The 27413-nt window shown below is 36.5% G+C and overlaps 1 protein-coding gene across 8 annotated transcripts in view; it reads left to right on the forward strand.

The window, feature by feature from the left end:
* The window catches only part of PCDH9 (protocadherin 9), a 681278-nt gene that overhangs the window by 158576 nt on the left and 495289 nt on the right, over window positions 1-27413 (forward strand). The window contains exon 3 of one of the 8 annotated variants that reach the window (XM_017731629.1): window positions 20089-21529. The exons of the other annotated variants lie outside the window; for them this stretch is intronic. Coding sequence (XP_017587118.1) covers window positions 20089-20109 — 21 coding nt within the window. The 3' untranslated portion in view covers window positions 20110-21529. Of the gene's footprint in view, window positions 1-20088; window positions 21530-27413 lie in introns of those variants that run through there. 8 annotated transcript variants of the gene reach the window in all.

The raw sequence follows: 27413 nt of genomic DNA on the forward strand, positions 1-27413 counted from the left end.
TTCTTATTTTTTAAAGCAACATTGGCTTTAGATCAGGTGGCTAACTAGCAAGTTCTTACCTTTGTAAGTTCTTACCTCTGTAAGTGTACGTATTATCACCATGATTTTATTTCACTTAGGAGCTAAAAATGTTTGTTTATTTCAGCAATTGGCTAATCTTCTCATTTTATAAATGAGTGCACCTTTCTTTATCTTGGTGCCAGGCTGGCTTTGTCTATATAGTATGTTGGCTTGCCCCAAAATTTTTAATAACTTAAGCAACAATTTACATCAGGGAGGGTCTAGTGCAACCATGACAAAATGCTGTGAATGACACACAAGCAAAGATACGTTGATGTTAAAAAAAACTAGCTGTCCTCTCTGAACAAGTTTATATTCTGAGCTACAGGGGTTTTTCTTTCCTAATTTTTTTATACGTGTGATTCTACATGTGCTGGAGACACTTCTACAATTCTCTTGAAGCTCTCAAAAGAGAATGTGAATGGTAAAAAGAACTGTGATGCAGCCATCTGTGAAAGGAGGAACTGATTCCTCCAGTGTGAAAATCTCCACAGCTTCATCTTTGTCCACCCTTGTCTTCTACAGGCCCTCTGAGAAAGGAGGATGACAGGTAGCCTACAGGGTCTGAGAAGCTTTGGAGTAAGTGGTGTCCTTCCTTGAGGGCTTGCTTCTGGCATTGTTTCAGACCACTGATCTTATTCCTATGGCTTCACATGCCTTAGAAATAAATAAACAAGGGATTTTGCATGCAAGATTTCTGTTTACTTTTTGTCTTTTTCAGTACTTTACTATCTAGCTTTTTATATGGATAGTAATAATCTCGAGTATTATCAGTTACTTACTGAAAAATAACAGGTTGCTCTTACCTATTAAAAATATCTTCTATCCTTTCTGAATATGAAGAAACTACAAGAAATTCCACCAAATGCCTACTTTCTATATAAATCAGATAGATAATTACACTTTAGAGCTCTTGTTAGTAATTGTGGACAGGGTTGCAATCAAGTGGTTTAAATCTAAAATTTGAAAACATTTTGGAACAGTTAAGGTTCCTCTCCAAATATTTAGAACATTATTTTTCTTTCTTGTTCTTGTAGGAATGTTTAATATGCTTGTAGCTGAAGTCTGCTTTCTTACAAAACAAAACGATATTTTTTGAATCTATATAACCTTTTGAAGCTTGTAACTTGATGAAATCTGTTTGGACTTGTTTTCATGAATCTAGCAAAAGAGAACTCTGTGATCTTGGTTCTCTTTCTTTGCTTAATATCAGGTTGTAGGTCAAAGCCTTCATGAAGCTCTTCAAACAAAGTACCAGAAGAATTATTATGAGTAGTAGGTAAACGACTTAGGTTTAAATTGTGTCCTTTTCGAAACCAATAAAAATACAATTGCACTGAAATATTGAAATCAGGTCAACAGAACACATCAATTGATAAAAAGCCAGTATGGTTAAGATTAAATGCATAATTTTGATTTCATACAGTAAAAGTTGCACTAAAGCGTAAGCAAATGAGAACAGAACTCCCCCTATGTTCAAGAAAATTTGGCAGCCTTCACTAGGGCCATTTCTACCAGCTGTAATCATTATATTATTATTTCTTGCATTCCTTCAGCTGTGGGAAATATGATGAATAAGAGCAGTCTCATAATGTATATTGATCACCCAAGTATTAATCTGTTCAAGCAACATTTACCACTCACTTAGCACTTTTCATTTCTTTAAATATGAAAGCACTTTTAAAAGGCTGATTGGGTCTGTATTTTTCCATTTTACTTATGGAGAAAACAAAGCAGGGCACAGCTAAGTGACTCTCCCAAGTCACGACCTCAGAAGGGCAAGTGAAGTGACTTGAATCCTCATGTTCCTCAGGCTGAAAGGAGAGATAAAATGGGCCATTTTCTTCAACTGTGGTTGTGCCTGCTATTTCTGTAAAAGCATATTTTGTGTAAATGCTTCTCTCTATATTTATTCTCTAAAAATAACAACTTCTTCCATGCTTGTTCTAGCTCACAGGTTTTTCACCTCTACCCATCTTCATGCCTTTTCTAGGCTTGAAAAACGCATGCATACAGATCACTGTGTAAGATTTCAAGGGCTGAATACGAGGTTCTCTTGTTCATCCTCTTGATTGTGGTGTATGGTCAGTCTTAGGAAAAGGTGCTTGTAAGGAAGTCTAGTTCAGCACTTCAGCTTTAACAGATGTAGTACTTCATTTTTATCTCTTTCTGACAGTACTCCAGCAGGAGTTTTCCAAGGGTCTGGGACAATGTTTTGTGCAAGATAAGATAATACAGTGCACACATGCTGATTCCTAAAAGTGTGCTCTCTAGCATACCACATTGATAGCACAGCAAGTAAACAACAAAAACTACCTCTCTGGCACATACGTCTGCAGCTATCACTGAGGGACACTGCCATCCAAAACCTTTTCTTCTGTGCAGTGCTGCACAACTGGGCATGGGCACTGTGTTTTATGGTCCACTGACTGCAGCTTTAGCTAGCCTTCTCTGAACCAAATTTTGCTTTTAAAACTGCCAGTCTCTGCTTTGTTCTTTGTTTGAAAAAAGAAATCAACTGAGTTTTCCACTAGATTTGTAAAGTTCCAAATCCTTTTGTTTCAGTGACAAATACTTCATCCTTTGAAATCGTTTTGCATCTCAGGATGGAACCATCCCCAGGCTGATTTAAAGGCAGAAATGGGCCACTCCAGGCTTCCTCTAAATAGTTTAGATGAGAACAATGAGCTAACAGTTCCACGCAGGTTTCAGAGGCAGCTGAGTTTGCTGGATTGCTAAGTCACTGAAAAGCTATCATGTGAACGAGACAATAATTTCTTTCAATTAGAAACTCATAGAGGCAGAAATATGCTTCAGCTATCATGGAGGCAAAGTGGAAGTTCGGCTCCGTTTTGGTGATGTATTCCTCTGCTGCAGTAGGGCAACTGGAAGACAATGGAACTGTGCATCTGCTTACAGATATCAAACTTTTCCTTTCCTTTTGCTTTCTTCCTTTCAGTATTTCCTAACTATTTTTTCTAATTTCATTTTACTGTTGGCTGACAGTCACTGGTCACCGTGGCAACAACCTCCGGTAGCAGCAGGTCTGGGTTGCCCGATGTGAGCATCTTCACATTTGAGCCGTGCCAAGGCTAACTATTAATCCAGGGTTATACATTGGCTCAACACTGTAAGGTTGTTCTGTTTTTTCCCACTTTAGCTGTCTGCCTTACTCTTCTTTTCCTGAGTTGTTTCCTTCTATTTCCTGATTTATCTTTTGGGCTATCTGGTGTTAATTTTCATTCTTTAATATTTTTGTTATTTTGGAGGACTGGTTAGCTTAAGTATCTTTTAATGAAATAACATACAACACAATTGCATTAAAGAACCTCTTTTTAAAGTATGATTCATAATAAAAAAGAAGAATTTGAGATAATCTTGTTCTTAGGACAAATATTTACAGTTTATAGGAAAAAAAATCACTTGCAAGCTCTTTGAATGCTTTGCATGGGATAAAAATACAGGTTTTTCCTAGCATAAGGTGGAGAGAAACACATTTAATGGTATTGTGTTTGGAGACAAGAAACTATTATGGAATAGGTGTGAATGATGCAGCACTTAATGGCAGCATAACAGTATTTAAAAATTTTTAAACCCCTATACTCCGACCATAAAACAATATCTAATAGCACTTGAAACCTTGCTGTAAAGCAAAAGTAGCAAAGTGGTTAAGAGTACTTGGTTGGGAAATGAGAGCCGAAAGAGAAAACTGCAGTGCAGTGATTGGTTTGATTTGCTGAATAAATTGCTACGTTCAGATTCAATTTGTATCAATAAGGAGAGCACTGTACACCTGCAGAGCCTGTCACACTTGGTATCCAAAATTCTGACACAGCTAGTCTTAAACAATCTTTTTACTGTTGTCAATAATGAAAGCCAAAAAAAACTCAAAGCACCCCACCGAAAATACCTAACATCTAAACTTGGAGTATTTGCATTTTTATCCCATGTATGTGAAAAAAGTGAGTAATGCTTCTTTGGGGTATTTCCTTAAGGAAACACAATACTTTTAATAAATGTATGGAATATTGCAGTATTCTCAATGGATTATTTTAAAAGTAGCCAAGGGGTACTGTTCATTCAGTAGAAGGGCTTCTCTTTATTAAACCTGACTGAAAGCTAGAAGCATAATACACTGTCTCCTTAACATAGTGGAAATTGCACTTAGATAATTTGCAACTATGATATAAAATGAACAAATGTGTAGGCTTTTACATTTGCACCCTGGCAATGGATGTTTATCCCTGTCTGTAATCCCTGTAGCATTTCAGGATTGAAAACAGCCGGTTTCTAGAGAGAGCTTTTTGTGCTTTTTTGGGTTTTGCTTTGTTTCTTTTTTTTGGGGAGGAGTTGGAGGGGGAAGAAAGGGGTATCTCAAACCTCTTTGGATTTTTTTTGCAATGACCAAATCATTCAAAATCTGAACTCTACATATTTGGTGGGTAGTTTGTTTTGGCTTTGGTTTTTTTTTTTTAGTTTGGAAAATCCCTGCACATTTTTTTTGAACAGTTCAAACTGTGGTGATGGGGTTTTTCAGGAGAAACAGAACTGAACTTCTTGTAGTGCTAGATTTAGCTTAGCAGGCTGTAGCTTACTGAGAGCTCAGCAGGGATGCTGTGCCCTCCCTTAGTCCATTTTGGATGGCCCTGAGATCTTGCTCCAGCAGCTAGCAGCAGTACAACCAGTGATGGCAAAGGAGGAGAGAAGGGTCTCCCATGAGGGCTTGAGAGGACTTTAATCCCATCTTGTCCCCGTGATCCCCAGAGGCACAGAAACCTCGTAGTCCGGGTGCAGGGGGTTTTGTCAGGGACCCAGGGATGGTTCCTGGGCGGGGTTGGGGTACAGGAACCAATGGGGAGAACCTGAGGGAGTGGCCAGGACTAGCAGCAAGGAAAAGTGGGGGAGCAGTAGGAAAAGCAATGGGTGAACAGATTGCCACATGAACTCTTATAAATGATTGATATAGAATAATATTTCTGAAGAAAGGGGAAGGATTAATATTAAGAGAAGGTGTAATGGCTCCAAGGTGTAGAAGCTTGTTTAGACACCACCTAGCAGATTTGAAGGAAAATCCTCGAGTATTTATAAAGTGGCAGACCTGACTGAGAGTCCTATTAGTTTAATAATTTCCATTAGGGAATTCCATTTATTTCTAGGAGAATAAAAAGAGGGTAAATTAATAAATTGTTCAAGAGAGTAAGTAGGGTGATTTGATGCTGAAGTACCTTTTGTCCTGACTCTTCGAGCTGCTATGCTCATATCTGATTTTAGTCAGAATCCTCCAGATTCTTTCTGATGGTAAACATGCATCTTTTTGCACAGGCCAGCACTAAGTACAGACTTAGAAATATTGCTTCTTAATTAGAATTCACATTTGTGAGCTTGGGGTCAGGCTACTTTTTGAAAAAATGCCTACATGTCAAATTTCAAAGCATGTGTTTAGCACTTGCAACCCAAGAGACTTATGGTCAGTTTTATGAACTCTTTTTCATTTTTCCTTAATATTAGTTTAACACACTAATGTTTAATCAAAGTTTGATATTTAAATATTAAACATTGTCATTTTCCTCTGGACACCTAAACCAATATTAAAACAGAGTAAACATGAGCCACTTGTTTAATTATTGTTAATGGTCTAGGCAAATTCCAAGACTGAAAATTTAACAGAAATGTGAATCTATTTATTTTTTGTTATTTTTACCATGTGAACTTAAAATATTCTGAGCTGCTGTAGCCTTCTTCCGTAGATAATTCCTTTACACTGGAGAGATGTTTGATGTCAGAATGAAAACTGTGCTGAGTTTTTGATGACTCAGTCAAAGAAGGTCTCCTTCCTAGTATAGACAGGAGTTAAAAGTCAGTGGTGAGAAGCATATTTTCAATTTGGAATATATATCCCCAAGTATTCTGGGATAAATTTTTTAGGACATATATTCCTGCCCTACATCTAATATGAGACTTTCACATTATAGGTTAGTCCTCAAAAGCATCCAAAATATTACAGAAAATTAGTCTTAAAAATTTGTACTTCCATGCTATATATATGTGTGTGTGTATGTGTATTAAAGGCCATATGTAATGACATGGATTTACTGGATTTTTTACATTTTGGGGGGAAATAAAACCCAAACAAACAAGCCAAAAAAAAAAAAAAAAGAAAAAGAAAAAGAAAAAGAAAGAGTAGAGAAGGAAAAAAAAAAAATCAAACCAAGCTTGGTTTTCAGTGGTGGATCAAATCCAGATGACAGTCAAAAAAAAACAAAAAAGGAAAAAAAAAAAGGTGGGTAGTTAGGGGAAGACCTTGCCAGTGGGACTGACCAGTCTGTTAAACAGGGTTACATTAATTTATTTAACCTTGATCTCTCAGTTTGCTCACAGACCTAGTTAAATTGGTGGCTGGGCTGGTTCACCATACTTCCTTCAGGCTTCACAGAAGGAGCAATTAAACTTTTTTTTGTGTAGTCACTGCTGGAAGCAGTAGACACTGTGCCACAAGGTGCTTGGCTGCATGGCAGAACTTGTACCTACCCGCCTGAAGAAATAAAACCTATTTCTGAAATATAAATTCAGAGGCCAGTGGATTTATTGGCTGCAGCTGTGAAGGTGAGTGGCTAAAAGCAGGAGCAGTAATCATGGCCATTCAGCTGTGAAGATGCCAAAAGAATCCACCAACAATATATACAAAATAAAAAAAAATTCATCAAGATTTTTGCTGTGTTCTAGGGTTGGGTTCTATTGCTATTAGTGTTTTATTTCTGATAATGAAAGCTGTATTTAGTGTCCAATTTTTAGACCAAGCCAGGTGTCCTGACATTTATCATAAGTAAACAGGAATGCGTGAAGGAAATTTTTGATGACTCCTTTGTTTCTCCTGACAGAAACAGCAAGTTCTCCACTAATGGCAAGACGTTCAAGATAGAATATGCACAGTGGCATTAATTGTTGCAGTATGTGAAAAACTAGGCGGACTGTTGTACTTGTGCCATGCTTCAAAGACATAATCTTTTCTTACATAATATTTAATGCATCATTTTGTTATAAATTCCATGGATATTTGTTCAGCACTTGCCATACACAGAGAGGTTTACCTGAGTTCCTGTCAAATCTCTGTTGCTTTATAGAAATCTTTAAAGAACTTTAGCCCAAAGGGATTTGTAATGTGTGCTGCCAGATTTTGTCATTTTACTGTATCAATGTTCTTGATAGATGAACTGTTCCCTGTTACTCTACTTCTAGGGAGCATTGCTCCTTTCAGCTATGTTGTTAATGAAGGTGAGGAATCTCTTCCTACACATCTTTATTGATTCTCAAGCTTTTGAATGGAGGAACAGAGTCCTGACTTTTGATTTCTTTTTGGTTTTAGAACAAACAATTAAGAAGCATTGAGTTGCTGATCAAAAGGGATCAAACTTAGATGATGATGCAAATGATGAGTCAGAAGAGGTTTTAAATGCAATGCCAATAAATATGATCCCAAACCATACCTACTCAGCTATTTCTCAATCTGTTGGCACAGCTCTGTATGTATTTGCTACCCAAAGCCATTAAGCAATTTGTTTGCGATGAAGATGGTTAAGCCAAATGCCTGAAACAGTATTACTGTGCTAGTCATGCCAATATTCCTTGGTGTACAGAGACAGACAGTTTCCTGAGGCTGTGGCTTGTTGATAGGTGTGTAAAGACCTACAAGTCAAGAAGAAATTGAGAGGATGTTCAAGGATCTTCCTGTTTTTGTGGATTGTGAGGGAAAGGATAAATACCGAATAACAGCTGTACAAGTCTAGCAGTAAGAGACAAGAGGCTTTTTCAGCCATGTGACAAACATTTGCTTCATTCATGCATCATAAATCTGCAGCTTGTTGTCAGTTTTTCCTTAGTCTTCCAGTACAGAGCCCTCGAGCATACCCACACTACTTGTTCTTGGAAATATATTGCAATGATAACTGTGATTCAGTTCGAGGTAAATAGAAGAGGGAGGGACTTCTAATTTGTAGTGGCTAGATAAGTACTGTTCATGAGCTTGCATTTATTTGCTTTTTTCAAAGATTTTCTTTTCCCCCCAGGGTTCTACCCTTTGTGTGCTGCTTTTCATTTAAAACCAGATAGAGCTGATGCCTTTTCCTGGTCTTAAAATCAAGAGGCATACACGGTTAGAAGGGAAAAGGGATTTTACCTTGGTATTTATTCTTAAGGATCCTTAGGTGTACACGTCCAGGTCATATGCATCGAGATGTACCCCACCGAGTCTTTCCCTGTGTCTCTGTGTCTCTCTCCTCCCGTGTGTTCCCGTGTGTGTGTGTGTGTGTCCCCCCAACATTGGGTATAACATTATAGGCTTTTCTAATTAGCATATCTATCAAAGATTCCCCAATGAGAGGTTCAAGTGAGCCCCCCCTCCCCAAGGAACCTTCCCCTGGATGGTTCTATCTTGGTTTACAGAATATGTTCTGGAGAGGACCTTGGGGTCTGGGGCACACTGATCCCTAGCTACGAAGCTTCTAAGATGTTTAGTCTCTTAGCTTAACAAACAAGTCCAAGAATGTAGGCAAAAAGCGCTAGGAATACAGAAGCTGTAAAAAGGTATAACAGGGGTATAAAAGAAAAGGCAAAAATCTTCATGGCATCAGAGCCAATTACATTGCAGGGAGTTTATGAAGAACAGTTCTTGAGGACTGATTTTCTCCTGTCTTTCTTTAACACAGAGTAACACCAAAACACTAAGAGATCAAAGCGGTAGAATTTACATTTCCAAAGTGTAAAAAACAAACAAACAAACTAGTAATTTATTAAGAGAGATGCCTATTGCAGAGACTGGGACTTGTCCTGGAGGGACTTTAACTTAGATTATTCCTTAAAATGACATTTCAACACATCTGGCAGGTGAGTTGGTGGATGGCTGACACCTGTGAGAGGGGTGTTGTTTTCTCCCTGTATTGGGTTTATGTGGCAAGGTTTTGATAGTGGGGGCAGCTTCAGTGAGAAGCTTTCCCTATGTCCAATAGAGCCAAGGCCAGCCGGCTCCAGGATGGACTCACTGCTGATCAAAGCCAAACACATCAGTGATGGTGGTAACACCTCTGTGATAACATATTTAAGAAGGGTAAAAAGTTACTGTGTTGCAGTCTGTAGTGCAGACCATGGTGAGGCAGCTGTGCCCCTGAAGCCCACAGAGAACCCCATGCCAGAGTAGGTGGATGCCCAAAGGAGGCTGTGACCCTGTGCTGGAGCTGGCTCCTGGCATGATCTGTGGACCTATGGAGAGACAGGAGCCCATGCTGGAGCAGGTTTGCTGGCAGGATATGTGAGCCCACGAGGGACCCATGCTGGCAACCTGTTCTGAAGGACTTCACTCTGTGGAAATGACCCATGCTGGAGCAGGTGCTGAAGAGCTGCATCCTGTGGGAAGAACTCCCACAGGAGAATTTCACGGAGGACTGTCTCCTGTGGGAGGGATACCATGCTGGATTCAGGGGAAGAGTGGGAGGTGTTCTCTGCTGGAGGGGGAAGGACTTGATCCCCATTCCTTGTCCCCGGTACTGCAGGGGGGAGGAGGTATAGATAAGAGTATAAAGTTAAGTCCAGGAAGGAGGGACGTATGAGAGGAAGATGTCACTAAGATTTGGGTTTACTTCTCATTACCCAACTCTCATTTGATTGGTAATGAATTTGGTTAATTCCCCCAACTCTAGTCTGTTCTTCCTGTGACAATAATTGCTGAGTGACCTCTTGCTGTCCTTATCTTGACCCATGAGCTTTTCATTATATTTTTTTTCACCTGTCCAGATGAAGAGGGGAGTGATAGAGCGGCTTTTGTGGGCACCTGACGTCCAGACAGTGTCAAGCCACCACACACTCCCATTTTTTTGATTTGGAAGTGCTTAGCTTTCCTCCAAATTCTGCCCACTAGACAGCTAGAATTACTGCTGTGCTAAAATCCAGTTGCATTTTCTTTGTCACAGACATTTTGAGTTGTCACTTGGTAATTCTCATTGACTTCCCAAAGAACGCATTTGCAATAAACAGTCATTTTAGGTACTTGACAATTATTTGATTGGTTATTGTTTCGATCAGATCACATATTGCATGTCGCATGAAATTGAAAAGATTTCATAAGTACCTGTTCCAAATTGTGGGTTTATGAGTGAAATTTAGATCTAAAATATTTTTAACCATAACTTTTTTGTTTTCTGTAGTTGTGTTTCTTCTTTTTCTTTTCTCTTTTTTTGTTTATGGGATGGGACTCTTTTTGTTAGAATTATTTTTAATTCCCATTAAATACACAGGATTTAAATATAAATTGGAAATAGAGATTAGATTCTTGTTTATGAATATTAGGGAATCTCAGATGACGACAACCAGATTTTTTTTTCTGTTACATTATTTTTTAGCTTTTCTTTTATTTAACTCTATATTTCTAATTGCCAGATAGCATTATTTGTGATGATAAGTGATGAAGACAGTGAGTCCCACTAGTGGCCATTACCTGCAGGTGGTGCCCAGTTCACATTCTAATCTTTTACTAGCAAGTGATGATTTCTGTTCATTTATGTAAAATTGCTGTTGTATTTCAAACTTTGTATTCCAGTAAGATATGCTCCTTTAGAGAATGTTTAGAATAAGATTTACAAAATCTTGAGTTTTAAAAATAAAGAGAGAAGCTTTTAAAGTTTCTTTTAAAGCAACTCTTTGAAGAGGGAAAGCGAACTACACACACATCAAGAAAGCAGAGTATGATAGACATCAAGAAAAACATAGAATATTTATCTATTTTATCAGATAGTTTGAAAATGTCATATAAAGGCTATGTTGTTCTTTTCATATTACCTAGAAAATCTCAGCAATACCTAGGCTGCAGAAAGAAAATATTCATGGATTGCTACATTGTAGTCACAGTTCCTCTCATTTCCCAAAATGCACAGCTGCTGTGTCATTTTAAGATTTAGAAATCACTGCATTTATGTTTTAATGATCAGTGGCAGCTCTTGATCTGAGTCATTAATGAGATTTTGACTACATCTGCATTTAAACCTTGTATATTCCGCAAGAGACAGAGTATGCTTGGAAAATGAGATTTCTGTCATGGTAATAATAAGTTTTACATGCTCAAGCTGAGAGGATTGACTCTTGTAAATCCTTTGCTCTACCCTGTGGAAGGTTACACGGTACAAACTTTCTGTTAAATGAGGAGGGGCAGAGGAAGTGTTCTTGCTACTATTTCCAATAGAGCCCTTTGTTCTGCAAGCACATAGGAAATGGCCTCTATGTGAAGGGACCTCTCACTTCTATGTTGAGAGTAAAGTAGTAGGAAAGTCCCCTCAAAGTGAAATGTGATTTCGTACCTCACTCATTTATTAAGATGCTTTTACTGTCTTTGAGGGCAGCAGAGTACCTTCCTTGAGAATGACACATTGAGTGCATGAGGTGTCACTTGGGGGATGTTTAATATATTGTCATAGATATTTGGGTATAGTTAAACTGCTCTTAAAAATAGCAAATAATGGCCTTCCCAAAAAATGCCTGATTTGTAATTCTATTTCTTAAAATCTTTCGTTATAATTGTTTTTGTATTATAAATTTTTAAGTTTATGAGTATCGGTGGGTTTCTTAATCAGTAATAACTTGCTTACAGGTTAGAGGAAGTATAAATATTTTTCACACTAGAGTGAATTTCTAACAGGGTTTGCCTTCTTCCATGCTGCTTTCTCTGATGTATGCATTTCATTAGCCTTTCCATACTTTAACTCAGAGACTTGTTCTGTTTACTTCAGATTCTTGTGAAGTTGCTCTGGTTAATTTCTCTTCACGGCTAAATTTCAATTATCTATACAACAAAAAGACAGAATTTTCCAAATTAGAAGTTGATGAATATGTCCAAAAAACGCAGAATGAACCTCAATAAAGTTTTCTTGTAAAAGTGTTACAATATATTTAGACCTGTTGAAAAAGAAGTTGTTATAGGTGCCTCACTGATTCCTTTATAAAGCCACACCTTTTTCAGGGTATCATTAAATATAGTCTAAATAGGCCAACAGCTGTTGCAAAGCCAAAGTACTGCCCATTAGGACACATGAGAAGTAGCTTGGAAGAGATATAGATGGTTTGCAGAATGTTGGGACCAACCTAGCATTTCAAATACCTCACTTGAATGAAAACTAAATTTGTAAATTGACCAAGACATTGGTAGAAAAGTGGCATGCAACAAAGCAACAACTCAACCAAAATGCTAGTTTTCTTTTGGACAACATCCACCTGCTACTGATTTCTGTTAAGGCCAAGAGTCACAATCCTAAGGACTGTTTTAGAAAAAATTGTTGAAAGTGTACAAAGTTATGAATAAAGGTTGTTCTGTAGTCTATTCATTATTTGGAGTTAACTGTATGGAAATTTGGTTGGCACGAACAATTTAGTAAGAGATGCTACTTCTAATTTGGCCACATAATTAAGGAGAGTGAGAGATAATTTAAGGTTGACAAGATCAATAATTTCTTTTTGTTATCTCTGTCAAAAATTGTCCATTGTTGATTATTTCTCAACTCCATTTGTCCTATACAAATCTTCAATTTGGCAAAATGTCAGCTCTCAGTTCTTCAGCCATCATCTCGTTTACCACAGAGAGTTTATCCTTTGGCTTTTGACTTACTATGTGGCAATTGCAGCCTCTGTTAGCGCTTGGGAATTGCAGAACTTAATAACTAATGAGAATTATATAATTTTACACAAATAGCTACAATTCTAACAGATTAATTCACTTGGAATACTTATGACTACATGATTCTGAGTCTCGGTTCTTTTAGAGCTTGAGTGGAGGACAGAATATCCATACCCCTAATATACCTTCCCTGCTCATCCAGATGTTGAAAAAAGTCAGACTTTAACACGTTTAGGACTCTCCTTCATCCCATGTCAGAACTTTGCAGAATCAGAATCATTTAGGTGTGAAAAATCCTTTAAGATCATTGAGTTCAACTGTTAACCCAGCACTGCCAAGTCCATCACTAAGCCATGTCTATAAGTGCCACAACTGAAAATCTTAAATATCTTCAGGAATGGTGACTCAACAACTTCCCTGGGCAGCCTGTTTAAATACTTGACAACCCTTTCTCTGAGAAATTTTCCTAGTATCCAGTCTAAACCTCCCCTAGCACAATTTGGGGCCATTTCCTCTTATCCTATCACTTTTTACTTGGGAGAAAAGAACAGCCCCCACCTGGCTACAGCATCCTCTCAGGTAGTTGTAGGGAGTGATAAGGTCACCTCTGAACCTCCTTTTTACCAGGCTAAACAACCTTAGTACCATCAGCTGCTCCTTGTAAGACTTGGACTCCAGACTCTTCACCAGATTTTTTGCCCTTCTCTGGACACCCTCCAGCACTTCAATGTCCTTGGAATGAGGCCCAAAACTGAACATATGATTTGATGTGCGGCCTCACCAGTGCGGAGTACAGGCGGAAATCACTGCCCTGGTCCTGCTGGCCACACTATTGCTGATACAGGCCAGGATGCCATCAGCCTTCTTGACCACCTGGGCACGTGCTGGATCATGTCCAGCTGGCTGTCAAACAGCACCCCCAGATCCTTTTCTGCTGGGCAGCTTTCCAGCCATTTATCCCCAAAACAATAGTGCTGAATGAGATTGTTGTGACCCAAGTGCAGAACCTGGCATTTTGCCATATTTAACCTCATTCAGTTCACCTCAGCCTATTGATCCAGCCTTTCTAGATCCCTCTTCTGAGCCTTCCTACCCTCGAGCAGGCAATGCTCCCACTCAACTTGGTATCATCTGCAAACTTACTAAAAATGTGACAGTAATGTCCACTTTCATCCATCTCTGGATAAATAATTGTCTGCTTTGTTCTTTGAGATCTTTTGGAAGAAATGAATGAGCTGGAAAAAACAATGTTCTTATGTCTGAACACTGACAGTTTTGGAGATTAGGAGGGAAATGAAGAAGAATAGTTCAGGAGAGAGCTCTGGTTACCATGAACTGAAAATCCAATGAATTCCATGAACTTAGGAAAAGTGTGATCCAGAATGTCTATCTTTGCAGTGGTTTATAGAAGTCTTATTGGCTCAGAGATTGCTTTGCATTTTCATAATTCCTCTTGCTAGAAATTTTAATCTTAGGAGAAACAAAACCCCAAGATATTTTATGTAATAATCGTCCACTGCATAGCATAAGATGACCACTTTATAATGCCCCTTATAAACTTAGAACTTCCCCTTATAAACTTCCAAAAATGATCATCCTGGAAAATGTAAAAGGACAAAAAAATTATATCTAAAAGGATGGGAAAAAAAAAAAAAGCTATACATGCATGAACTACTGGCTAAGAACAAAATCAACAATTTCGGGCCTCATCCTACAAACACCTTACTTAAGTAAGTAATTACTTCCTTATATGTAAGTAGTGAATATCATGGGATTAATCATGTGGATAAAGGTTGCACACCTGGACCCTTGTTCACTGTGGAATCCTGAATAGAGGCTGATTTTGATACATGAGTAGTTTTTTGGAAGCCATTACAAATCTGATATTACCTATATTTTAATACTGGAAAATTTTAATGCGGACAAAGGAAATAGTAACAGATTAGATTTTATGCAGATTCTATCCAGAGATAAATTTATGCTAGAACAATAGAAGCAGAGAATTATCTTTGATATTGATGGGACCCTGTAGTTTATTTTGGGATTTCTTTTTTTAAAGGCATAGATGCATAAACCATATCATATACTTATGTCAAGAACAAGTAATATTTATAACTATACTTAGACATTAGTTATGTTTATACTTAATATTAAGTATGCTTAAGCTTTTCTGATTGCTTAACTATTTTCATGGAAATGTGCCTTATGTCCTCATGAAAACTACAAAATAAAAAAAGCTGTACTTTGCCATTGGTGTCTTCCAATCACACCATTCCTGACTGAAATGTCTGAGAAAAAAAAGGAGCTTTTCAGCCTTAGGAAAGCCAATTCAGAACCATTAAGCATAGCTCAATCTCTGCATTGAAGGGAAAAAAAAATCACTTTTGAATTGAGGATAAAGTGTGGTGTATGCGAAATCCCAAATAATGTGTAGAGAAAGCTACCAGCAAGCGAGTGAGTTCTGCATGGGACTGAATATGATTTTCTATGTAATATAGGTAAAGTTGTAATAAATTAGAGAGCATAAAACTTAGTAGGCCTTTGTTTTAAGAGGGTCTCTTAGTTTCACCTTTAGTCCTGAAACCTAACTTGTAATTGGGCAAGTGAAATTCCGGATTGAAAATGTTCATTTTTTAGAAGTGCTGAATGGGGTCTTACAACATTCTGCACGTTAATTTTTGTCTTTTAAAATAGGCACAAATTCTCTTTTCTGTTTTTGGAAGACATTTGCTGTAATGGAAGCAGATAGGATAGTATTCACTGGTACTTCTTCCAAAGCTCATTATCAAGTATACAGTGGCACAAAACAAAACCAAGTGCCCTACAGTGACATCAAACAAAACAAAGTGCCCTTTCTTTAACTAAGATTCTGAAATCTATCACATCCATATTTCATACCATGCACATTTCTATCTAATCTAATTGGCTTAAATTTCCAAAATAAGAAGATTGTTTTAATGGTAAGAGAAGTGTATTTTCTATACCAGACACAATTCACAACAAAAGAACCCAGACCTAATATGAGATATAGGGAAAAAAAAGTAAAATATGTTGTTTGGCTTCAATATGCAAAACAGGAAGAGAGCATGCATTTGTGTACCATGAATGAGGTAATACGGGAAACCTAATTTCACATAACTATAATGAAATATATTATCTTTTATTTTAATAGTTGGGTGGCATTTATTTTTCTTTGCTAAGAAGGGGAAAGCATATTGTTAGAATAGTTTTCAGTAATTGTGTAAATTGTTCATATGAAAATGTTTCTTGACTTCAGGCCATGCTTTTTAACTGGTGACAAGATTTAGAACAGAGGACTTCAAAAGGAAGGCTGGGAAACTTGAAAAGGGAGCATAAACATCTAGGTGGAAACTTTTTGTTGCAAAATAATGAACATTTAGGTAAATCTGCTCTTCCTGATCAGGTGGTCTGCTACTTCTTTTCACAATATGAATTCTCAAGAAGGAAGATAAGTTAAAGCTGGGTGAGTTTTAGTAAAATAAAATGGCCAAAATATGGCTGAAAATATAGTATTTGTGCACTATTAGGGTATTTTTTTTTTCATGTATGTAGTACTTAAGATGAAAAAATACAATGCACAATTACCCTAGTAGATGCCTTTCAAATTAAAGGTATTTCCTTGTTACATGGTGATGGAATTGTAATCAATGACAATTAAGTCTTAAAAATTTAAAAGGTGAAGAGCAATAAACATACTAATTATTCTGAGTTCATGTTTGTATATACTCATAGATTGGAAACAACTCTCATATTCCTGTGAGACTAGTAGTATTCACACTTTTTATTTTCCCACATAATATAGGATCTATTTCTTCTAGGCTTTTAGAATTAAATTCCTTACTGTTGCTAACCAGCTCCTCCTCTTTTGCTATTGAATGTTGTACTACCATAGCATATTTATGCCTGAGTGTCCTCAGTACATGTCCTTTGGATTGGACTCAGCCTAAAACCAGTCTTGCAGACTAACTGTAAACTCTCAGGCATATCTAAACCATGTGGTGAGTGCAATGTGGATGTCCCAAAGGCAACACAAATATGTCATCTGCATGGTGCTTTGTAGCATTGTGTGTGATATACCAGCTCAATATGTGAGAGGTAGAACATAACCTTTTTTTGCTACTTTAATATTTTTATCCTGAAATAGAAAAAAGATAAAATAATTATAGGACTGTGTTTGGTTAGTGAGGCATGCATGTGAAACTTCAGGAAAACAGACAATACCAAAACAGTGTACTAATACATACAGTGCCAATTCATAGAATCATACAACAGCCCAGGTTGGAAGGGGCCTTCAAAGGTCTAGCCTGTTATGTGAAGGAGAACTTTGATGGGATAATCTGGCAACCTGCCACATTGCATTCCTTCAGTGATGGAAGCTGGGGAAGAGGAGACAAAACATAACACGTTTCTGTGTGGTAGCTAGCCGTATCTTAGCTCAGCTGGGGCTGCCTGTCTTCTTTCAGGTGTTATCCCTTGTCCAGATGTCTTCACTCTCTGCAGTGTCCGGTTTGTAAGCACTGTCTGAATTCAACTTCTCTTCAAGGCACGTACAGCTGCCCCGAGCTGGCCCTACAAGCACACCTGCTCTATGTGCCCCCATCCCCAATATCTTCACTTACTTTCTAGTTACCCCCAAATCCCCACAGAATTTAGCAGGTTTTTTGCTTGCTACATAGGCAGGTACTTAAAGGTTTTCTTCCTGCCTCTCTCCCCTCTGGCTTTGAGAATGTAATGACATTAGTAACAGTGGGAGGAAGACCTGTTTGAGAATGCTGCTCCTAATCTGTGATCCTGCTTCTATGAAGTATCTCTCACACTCTGTTTTTGATTCAGTTTTCACTTAACAGATCTGATCTGAGGAGAAGTTCTTTTATGCTTGTGCCTGTCACTGTTTACCTGCTCTGAAAATCTTCATATAGAAAAAAACTAGGTAAAGAAAATGCTAATGAATTAGAAAATAAATAGTATAAGGACAAAAATGGGAACAAGAATACTTTATCTCTGTGAGCAGCAAGGCAGGCAGAAGGGAGAAAAACGTGGTAAGTAAGCTGTGGAGAATAGGAAGTTTAAAAAGTAAAGTGCCTCTATTTTAGAGACATTGCATGTTTTCCAGCTGCAGGATGTGTAGCAAGATGTCAATAGCATAGCTGGAGGTTAAGATAGGGCTGGAAGGCAATTGGGGCACACAGAATCAGTTGTATAGCTGTCACAGCAAAAATGTATTTGGTTCTTCATCTAGAAGTCTCACTGTTGCTCCAAACACATGCACAATGCTATATAGCTTACAGCAGTGGTTATACTAATTGACAATGGGTGACAAATCCAGTTGGCTAACTGGAATGGAGTGGAATACAATAGAGCATAAGACAATTCCCTTCTGCAAAAGGGAAGCCCAAAGTCCTAATACTAAGATTTCATAGGAGATACTAAGATACTGGGGTAGTACTGGGATAATAGGAATTAGGACAGAATAGTGATTCATTATTACACAGCCTCTCTCCAAGACTGCCCAGATGTCTCAAGAAAAAATGCCAACATAACAAGCAAAGAAATGAACAAAATAATCAAACAGCCAGAGATGGGAAAATCCACTTAGAGGGAACTTTTCTCCAAATTCTTTTAAGAAATTATTGTCTTTTAAATAATGAAATATGGCACATAACCTCTCTTTCAAAATCTTTTAACAGTTAGTCAGCATAAGATTCCCAAGAATATCAAGAGTTGTAAGTGCCAAGTCCTTCTTTGAATCTTGGTAAGGTCTTGACATCAGTGACATCCTGTGGCATTGAGTTCCATAATCTAATTATGCGCTGCATTAAAAAATATGCTCTTTTATCAGATTAGGAGCTGCTGCTTTTCACTTTCACTTAGTGTCCTTTTGTTCTTGAATTATGAGATGCAGGACTACAGAAGCTCCTGATCTATTTTCTCTTTGCCACTTACCATTTTTATACTTTCATCTTTTTTTTTTTCCCCTAAGCTTAACAATTCCAGTTTTTTCAGTTTTTTCAGTCTTTTCATATGAAGGCTCCTCTGTATGCCTAATTATCACAATCACTCTTTTCTGAATACCTTCTAATTCAGTAATATCTTTTTGTGATGGGGTTACCAGTACTTCACACTATTCCAGAGAAGAGAAAATTATTGATTCATATAATGACATATTTTCTTTCTTTCTTATTCCCCACCTAATTTCTTATGCATCTGAACATTTTATGTGCTTTTTTGACTGCAGCTGCTTATCAAGCAGGGCTCTTCATTGAGCTGTCTGCAGTGAGACCCAGGTGTTTTTCCTAAGATGGTGCTAGTAATTGAGATCTCTGCTAAAACAAATTATCTGTTACAAGTTTAGGTTTCTTTGGGTTTTTTTTTTTTCGTGGTTTGGTTGGTTGGTTGGTTGGTTTGGTTTTGTTTTTTGATTTTTTTTTTTTAGTTTGATTGTTTGTTTTCCCAATAGTCCTTATTTTGCATTTAAATAAATTATTTTCACCCCTTTTAAGATGGCCACCCATCTCCCTTGGTCAATTATCTCTCAAGTTTCCTGTCTTATTCAGACTTGGTTAACAGGACTTTCTTATTACCTGTAAATTTTGCTAAATTGCTGTTCACTTATTTTTTTTAACAGTAATTAATATATTTTGAACACTTGGTCCTTGTATGGTGCCTTGAAGCACCCTGCTGTTGGAGGTTTTGCTGTAATGAAAATTGACAATATATATGCTTTTTTTTTTTTTTTTAAATCTTTGAGTAAAGTTTTGCTTTGTTTTGCATCCTATCCCAAAATTACTTAGTCTTTGACTGAGGTGGAGGCTGAATCTCTTGAGAGGAGCATTGTTCTTGCCACATTTATTCAATTACTCTAACAAGGTTAAGGGCCAAGTTGCCTTCACAATTAAAGCTAAATATTTGAGAGACAACGATCTTGTTTGTAACCACAACCATGGAAATTCAGGACAGAGGATGGAAAAGTAATTAATTCATGATGTTGGGCAGACACATTCAAAACCAAGCTGGGAGCAAGCTTTAATGTAACGGTTCTTAGCATTGTCTTGGTGATAATCCTTAAAAGCAGGAATATAATCAGTCCAAATAGGCAGCAATATATGAGTCTACTTCTTACAGCTAAGACTTTGTGTGAAAATAAGGAAAAAGCAAACTAGTTGTATGGTCTAGACATCTGTTAATTTTCAAGACTTTCTTTCACAATATGATATGAACGAAGATATTTTAAGATCTGGAATACCTAAAGTTCTTGTTGGAAAGGGGAAGGGCAGGGCAAACTTATTTTGAGGCTTTTTAATGTCCTGACCTCCCCTAGGCCTGCTTATTTCCTGGTATCTCTCTCTCTTTCTCTCAAGTGTTCCCCATCCTCTCCCTGAGAGAGTCTATGTGTGCTTCATCAACCCTGACTGCCTACAGTATGCAACAGACTTCACCACCTTTCTTCACCAAGAAGATTGCTTGCACAGAGAAGGCTCCTCAGACTGCTTGGGACACCTTGCACAGATGCATGCTACTGCCTTGAACTCAGAATGGACACTAAAAGAGATCCTGAACATATTGGTGGAAATGTGATCAGACACCTGCAACTCAGACCCTTCCTGTTTGGTAAAGGAACTATAAGGACAGCTAGAACTTCTTGTGATATTCCCATAGTTTTATCTGGCATAAATCCAGTATTTTTCATACTGTAGTCCACCCAACCCTAATCCAGGCTATTTTGGGTAAAATGGAGGTTGACAACAGTTAACAGTTGACAACAGGTATCAAGTATTTAATTTCTGAACGAGCCTGTGAAAATGCTAGTAACCCCTCAATAACTAGTGCTGGTGCCAGATAAGATGAGAGGGCAGAACAGGGAATATAATTTATGGCTATCTATGGACCAGTTATACATACATATATCTATATATATATGCACACATATATATCTCTGTGTATAAGAGTATTTATACTACATATATTCTTTTTCCTTTAGCAACCTACTTTGATACAGTAAAATATAGGATGCTGAATTATAAGAGAGTAACAGTAAAGCTTGGCACTGTGACCTTTTTGTTCATTCATAGCAATACAAAAATTACCAGTATAATATAGCACAATCAAAAATATAGTGTTTCTTATTTGAAGGAAGACTAGGAAGAAGACTCAGTGCTCTTCACTTAATTTTGGAAGGCTCTGAAGTACCACAGGGCTTGTGCAGCATAAGAAAGTGACAGAACATAAACTGTGCAGTCACACCTATTAGTGAATATAATGTTATATAAATGACTCTTTTGCATCAAATATAAGAACAGAAACTGTACTGTGTGTCATTTAGATAATTTAGAGGAAAAAATGATACCAAACGTATGAGCTCACTGCAACAATTCCAAACTGAATGCTTTTCACAATAGATTTGCAAAATAAGCAGCAACCTAATAAAAAATTGTATAAGTCTTTACAGTTTGCCAGCCAAACCTAAGAAAATAACATTAAATTATTGGAGGCAGAGTTTTGTGGAAACAATGCATATGGAAAACAGTGACAATACTGTGCCTGCTGCTGGCTTCGTACTGAAAATATCTCTGCTTTGCAATTGCTGTGGGTTAATTTATCTCTTGAAAAGTGTGTGTATTTAGGTAGTATTAAGAGATAAATATATGCCTTTTCAATGGTGCTTTTTCATTTGGGAAAATCTCACAGAATACTTCTCAACACCTCTGGGAAGCTGTTACTCACTAAACAAAGCCTGTAGCCCACTATTTTTCATGTAAACTCACCATGATAAAATATATCAATAAATAAGTATTAAAATGCTGTCTGGAGTAAATCTGTATCCCTATAATATTCCAGGGAAGAATCTGTATTTCTTTCTTTGCAGGATTTTTTTTTTCTTTTCTTTTTCTCTAGAACCTATATAAGAATTTATTTGAATAGATTCAGATTTTCATATTTTCAGACAGGCTTCTGGGTTCTCTACTTTCCTTAAAAGGATATGCATCCACCTGTGTTCCCCAGTTTAGTGGGATATCAGAACCCATAAGAGACACTGCATTTTTCAAATAAAATGTTTTAATACTTTCCATCCTTCCATGCTGTTAGTCCCAAGTAATGACTTCTTTCTGGGGAGTGGTATCAATGGTTACTACTTTAGTGTACAAGACAGTAAGTGAAATATCACATTGGGGATATGCTGTAAAGGATGATATTGGCTAAAATACTTGTTTATTTGGAAAGTCCTGTTTCATCCTGAAATATCTGACAAGAAAACTATCAATTTTGGATCATGAGAGTTTGCATAACTACTGGGAGCAGAATTGGGTGGTGTTTTTGGTTACTCTGCATTTCAATTTCATATTAACCATAGTATAATTATGATTTTTTTTTTCTTTAGGCTAAGCAAACTAAAAGAATTATGAGGCACTAAAGGTAATCTTTCTGAATTTAGCTTTTTTTGTTTCTTTTTTTTTTTTTTTACCTGACTTTTACAGCCATAGAAGTATATGTGTAAGATAGTCAGCTTCCTATAATTGATCAAGATCTTGATCAAGGGACAATTTTTTTCCCTGCCCTTACTGGGGATTTTCCACATATATACAATCACAGAGACATAAATATACTTAATTTTTCTGTTTAGTTCTTACAATATCACTTAAAGTTAAAAGTAGTATCAGTAAAAACCAACAGGAATTCTGTTTTTATTAAAGTGGAACTCAGATTTCATCCAAATATGACAAAGATACTGTTGAAAAGCTGTTTTTTATGAACACTCTCAAATCACTTGGGATTTTGCTGCTTTTTTGTTTTTTTTTTTTTTTTTTATGATGGCGCTCTATTTTTCAAAGACATTGACTTTCTCCTGACACTTTTAATTATACTTGTCTATGTAAGACAAACCATGATCCTTAAACCATCCAGTCAAAGCTCTCAGAGCAGAATTATATATGGTTCCCAGAAGAAAACAGCTGAAAACACTAAAGCTAGATGGACAGGTACATTAATTATTACATAAACTTCAAATATTTTTTTTCCCTACCAACACCACTTTGAGAAATGGAGAATCTATCAAATCAAGTATTTGACAGGTAACGTACAAGGTATCATGTAATCTATCTGTTAGACAAGAAAATACTCTTCTAGCTGAATCTTAATAAAAGAAACTTCTGTCTTCATACTAACAAAGATGTCACAAGATACTCGGATCTTGCCTATGCACAACATGTCCACATCATTTTCTTCCATATTAAGTATTCTTTTAAATATATTATTGTATCATTAACAACATGTGAACATCAACAGGTCTGTGAATGCTGTCCATTCATAGAATGGACTGCCTTTTGAAAACATAACTCTCAGACTGCCTCCTTTGAATTTTCCCAGTTGGTATGGAACCCAGGGCTAAATCAGTAGAAATATTTAAACTTTTCCTATCAAAATTAAATTCAGTATTGCAAACTTTTGTGGTATATTCCCCAGCTCTTACTGACCATTTATTGTAAAACCATATTAAAAAAGAACATAATTAAATTTCAAGATGTTCTCTAGACTGGAGATTTCTATGTTGTATTTATCTCTGTAGTTTTGTAAAAAACCAATTCTGCTCAATGAATAATTTTTTTGTTTTAAAGGCAAGTCTTTAGTGTGCAACTTAATAGACGTTAACTGCCTTGTCATTTAAAAGCAATGGTAGCTGTCATAGCTTCACGCACTAACTTTTCATTGTTCATGTGGTATTTGTTGAATTTCAGCTTTCATTGATTTTGAACAGTGAAATTAGATTGGCCTTTAATTTTTAGGTTCCAATTCATCTGCCACTAAGCAGGTATAACACAGTGCTGTTCATGCAATAGTAAGTTAGGGCTGCAGGAGGCAGGGGGAGAAGAAAATCCCCCAAGAGTAAAGCAATAAAGTTTATACTGTCTTTTTCTTTAAAATTTAAAAATATATCAGTTCCATTTGCTTCTTTTTATAACTTCAAAATTATGTGTATTTTCAAGGTACTGTATTTTTAATTTTTTTTGTCCCAGGCTAGTTTTAGCAAAGTAATTAAAGATTTAAAGTACAGACAGAAGTGTTGATCATAGTTACATCATAGCTTGCTATTGTGCAATACACTTTTTCTCACCATAAGACCAAAAAAAATCTGAAAATCCCCAAAAAAATACATATTACTTATTTTAAAAAGGACACAACAGGTAAAGAAACTTGTTAATCCTGTGCCTAACTGTAAAAGCATTTTAATGTACCAGTAGCTAGTTTGCATGCAAACATCTCTGAACTGCCTTGTAAATTTTAGCCCAATGTTTGAAGTTTTTTTGTAACATTCACTGAGAAATATGAGCTTTAAAGCAGAGTATGTTGTGTAAGTTCTTCCCACCTCTCAGTATTTGGTAAATCCAAGTTAAGTAGGCCTATCATGAATGTCAGTCGGTATGCCTTAATACAGATTCAGCTTGAAATACTTCTGCTAAAAACCTTCTACAGATTCAGTTTTAAATGCTTCTTGTACTGAAAACCTACTTGGACACGTCTTGTGTCACTCCATATCCTGTGCTTCTCCTTAGATGATCAGTTCCTAGTAACTGCTGTGGTGGAAGCAGAACTCATCTGGATGGACAAACAATGTAGTGTTGAGTAAAACTTGTTCCACTTTTTTTGATTGAACTTTAGATATATATGAATTAATACTAATTGTTAGATATATGTGGGTTTTTTTAAATGTAGTGAACCACAGACAGAAATGACTGACGTCTTTCAAAGTAATTCTTTGTATGCCTGTGTCAGCTAAAGATTTTCTTGTACACTCAAAATAGATTTGTAGTCTTTATATTATATTGTTTGTGAGATCACCAGTGTATATCCTGTTAATGGAACTCCAAGATGAAGTTTAATCTTATATTTGAGACTATATCATAGTCTTTTCCCTACTCTTGGTACATAATTCACTCCTTTTTTTATGCTATGGACAGTTCATATTCACATATTCATATATGCATTGTTTTCATCTTGCCTCTCTAAGTTTTATCAAAATTAAATGCATTCATTTTGAAACTGAGACAGAAAAATATTTTCTTCTTCTTCTGTCTCTCATCACCTTATCTCATTTACCATTCTTTAAGTAAATAATTTGATAGTTGATTCATATGTTGATTAAGCCTTTTATTATGGCTTAGTTGAAGGGGGAGGCTTTCAGAAGATAAGTTTGAATACCTGGCTTTCAGCTCTCATTATGTTGAATTAGGATGCATAATTTATGGCCATAATTAGTTGTGATATATGGAAACAAATAGTTTTAACATTGTCCTGATACAAAAAGAATTTAGTAATTTCTTAGGTGGCTGGATTTGTGTGTAAGAGATAATAAGCTAAACAAAATCAACACTGTACCAGGAAATCATTCAGATATTTACAGTATAAGCTTTTCTGTGTCCCAACAGATCAAAAGAAAGCTATGTGGGTGATGCACTCACCTGCTTCTCATCTTGGGGCTTACCAAAGTAGTTGTCAGTGCAAGATCTGTATTGAGCCAATCGGGCATCCAGTATTAAGCAAAACGTATGATCCTTGTCCCTGTGGTAACAGTTGCGTTTAGCAGAACGCAAAATGTGTTGCTCTAAATCATTGCTCTAATTGGCACCTTTGTTGACAGTCTCAGAAAAAAGGTCAAGATGTGGTTAGGCATGGGACTGATGTACTGTCTTACAGCTGCAGCCTCTGCAGCCTCCTGCAGCAATTTATTGAGCAGGCATTTGCTTTTTAAATTCTTCCAGATATTTTAGCAGATTCCATGAGTAGATACTGTTTGCATTTAATCTTTTTCTTTTCTTTCTTTTTTTTTTTTATACTTTGCTACAGATAGTGTGCTTACTGCATTAAATCTATGTGAGAAAAAAGAAAAGAAAGTGAGGTGCCAAGCTAGTGCAAAAGTCCCTGTAACCCAGTCACTTAATACATTTGCTTACTGTTGACAGTCACTGCTTTATACAGTGGAATATTAACACCACCTAGGCCAAGCTACTTTGGGTATTTGAAAAAAGTATGTATTAGAACACCTGAATTTAAAAATGTCTATTCCATATATAGTCATATTATATGAGATGTAGGCACTCAAAGAGGGTGATTCAGAGCCCTAAATTAGTTGACTAAAGTTAGACAGTGTGAATACCTCCCACAGTAGCAATATGTTGTAGAGGGACAGAAAGTAGATGAGTGAAGAGAGAAAGGGAGGAATGGAGTGATAAGGACAATAAATGAAGTAAGTCTGTAGTGAACTTCAGAAGCTATTATAAATTATTAGGAATTTTTGACAAAAGGAAGATCAGTTTGCTTGTTCTAGCACATGCTCTAAACCAAGAAGCATCTTCATAGGTAACTGCAGCAATAGTGTAGGTGTGACGCTTTCAGCTGTGACTATCTGTGCATCCATAACAATGGATCTGTATTACAATTGTTCCTGCAGTCCCCAGTCAATACTGGAGGATTAAAGTACAGATATAAATAATTCCTTCTTCAAAGAGCTTACAAGAAAATTAGGATTCATAGGTGAAGAACAGGAAGGCAAAGGGGAGAAGAAAGAATGAAATTACCTGCTCAAAGCCATGAAGGATAATAACTCTTTCTTAGTATAACATGGACTAAAATCTATAATCCCTTACAATTTCTATGTGTGAAAGGATTTGTAATATACACAACTTTTGGGAATTAATTTGTTTTTAACAAAGTTTGCCTTTACTAAAAGAGAAAGTATTTATACTCAATGAGTAATGGTACCACAGTAAACAGTCTCATTTACGTTTGTAAGGGGTGGGTAGAGTTCCTGAAAACATAGTCCCTTCACAGTATTTATGGGTTTTATTGTGTTTTATTGCATTCACTATTTTATTAAAAGAATTCATTTAGGCTGTAGGTACCTTTTTAAAGAGAAATCAAGAATTCTGCATTCATCTGTCTATAAATTTATTAGCTCATTAGTCACTGTAAAAATGGATGATAAATCTCAATTTTTCATCCTCAAAACCAAAGGTTACTAAAGGACAACATCTTACATGTCCCAGACATAGAATTTTTTTTTTTTTTTTTTTTTAATTTGTATTTAACATCTACTTAGAAGACTTTTTGGCATTTAATGGGATTGCTACAAAACTTTCTTGTCATGTGTAGACATTTATATGCACACACATACTAATGCTTTGTACCTATCTTTTTACCTATCTACCTATCCATCCATTACCTTGCATTGTGTAGGATAAAAACATTTGACATGCAATCATCTGTTGAGATCTAGGTATCTCTGAGAAATTTTCCATTAGAAACTGTGATTATTTGGCATAGTAAAGTAAGTACACAATAAAAAAATAAGTATTATTGTTTGTGAAGAAATAGGAAGCAAATTCTTCTGTTAAAATCAGGAGAGCTGTTATTTCACTTGCTGTTCTCTTTGATGGACTTTCAGTTTGCTGACTCACTGAAAATTGACTCAGCTGATACAGTTTGGAAAGTTCATATGCTTAGTTTTGGTAAAGCTAATACATGAGTCATCAGTTGTAGATTCAGGGTTTCCCATTTGTAAGAACCAATAGTACAGATGGTCTGGTATCAATCTATTTCTAGTGGCTCTTTTTACAAAGTACACTGTATTGGACTAGAACAATATTTCCTGATCGTATGTGGATTTCCTAAATTGTATTGTATTTTAGATTTG

The sequence above is a fragment of the Corvus brachyrhynchos genome, unplaced genomic scaffold (assembly GCF_000691975.1).
Source record: "Corvus brachyrhynchos isolate BGI_N302 unplaced genomic scaffold, ASM69197v1 scaffold71, whole genome shotgun sequence".
Lineage (NCBI taxonomy): Eukaryota > Metazoa > Chordata > Aves > Passeriformes > Corvidae > Corvus > Corvus brachyrhynchos.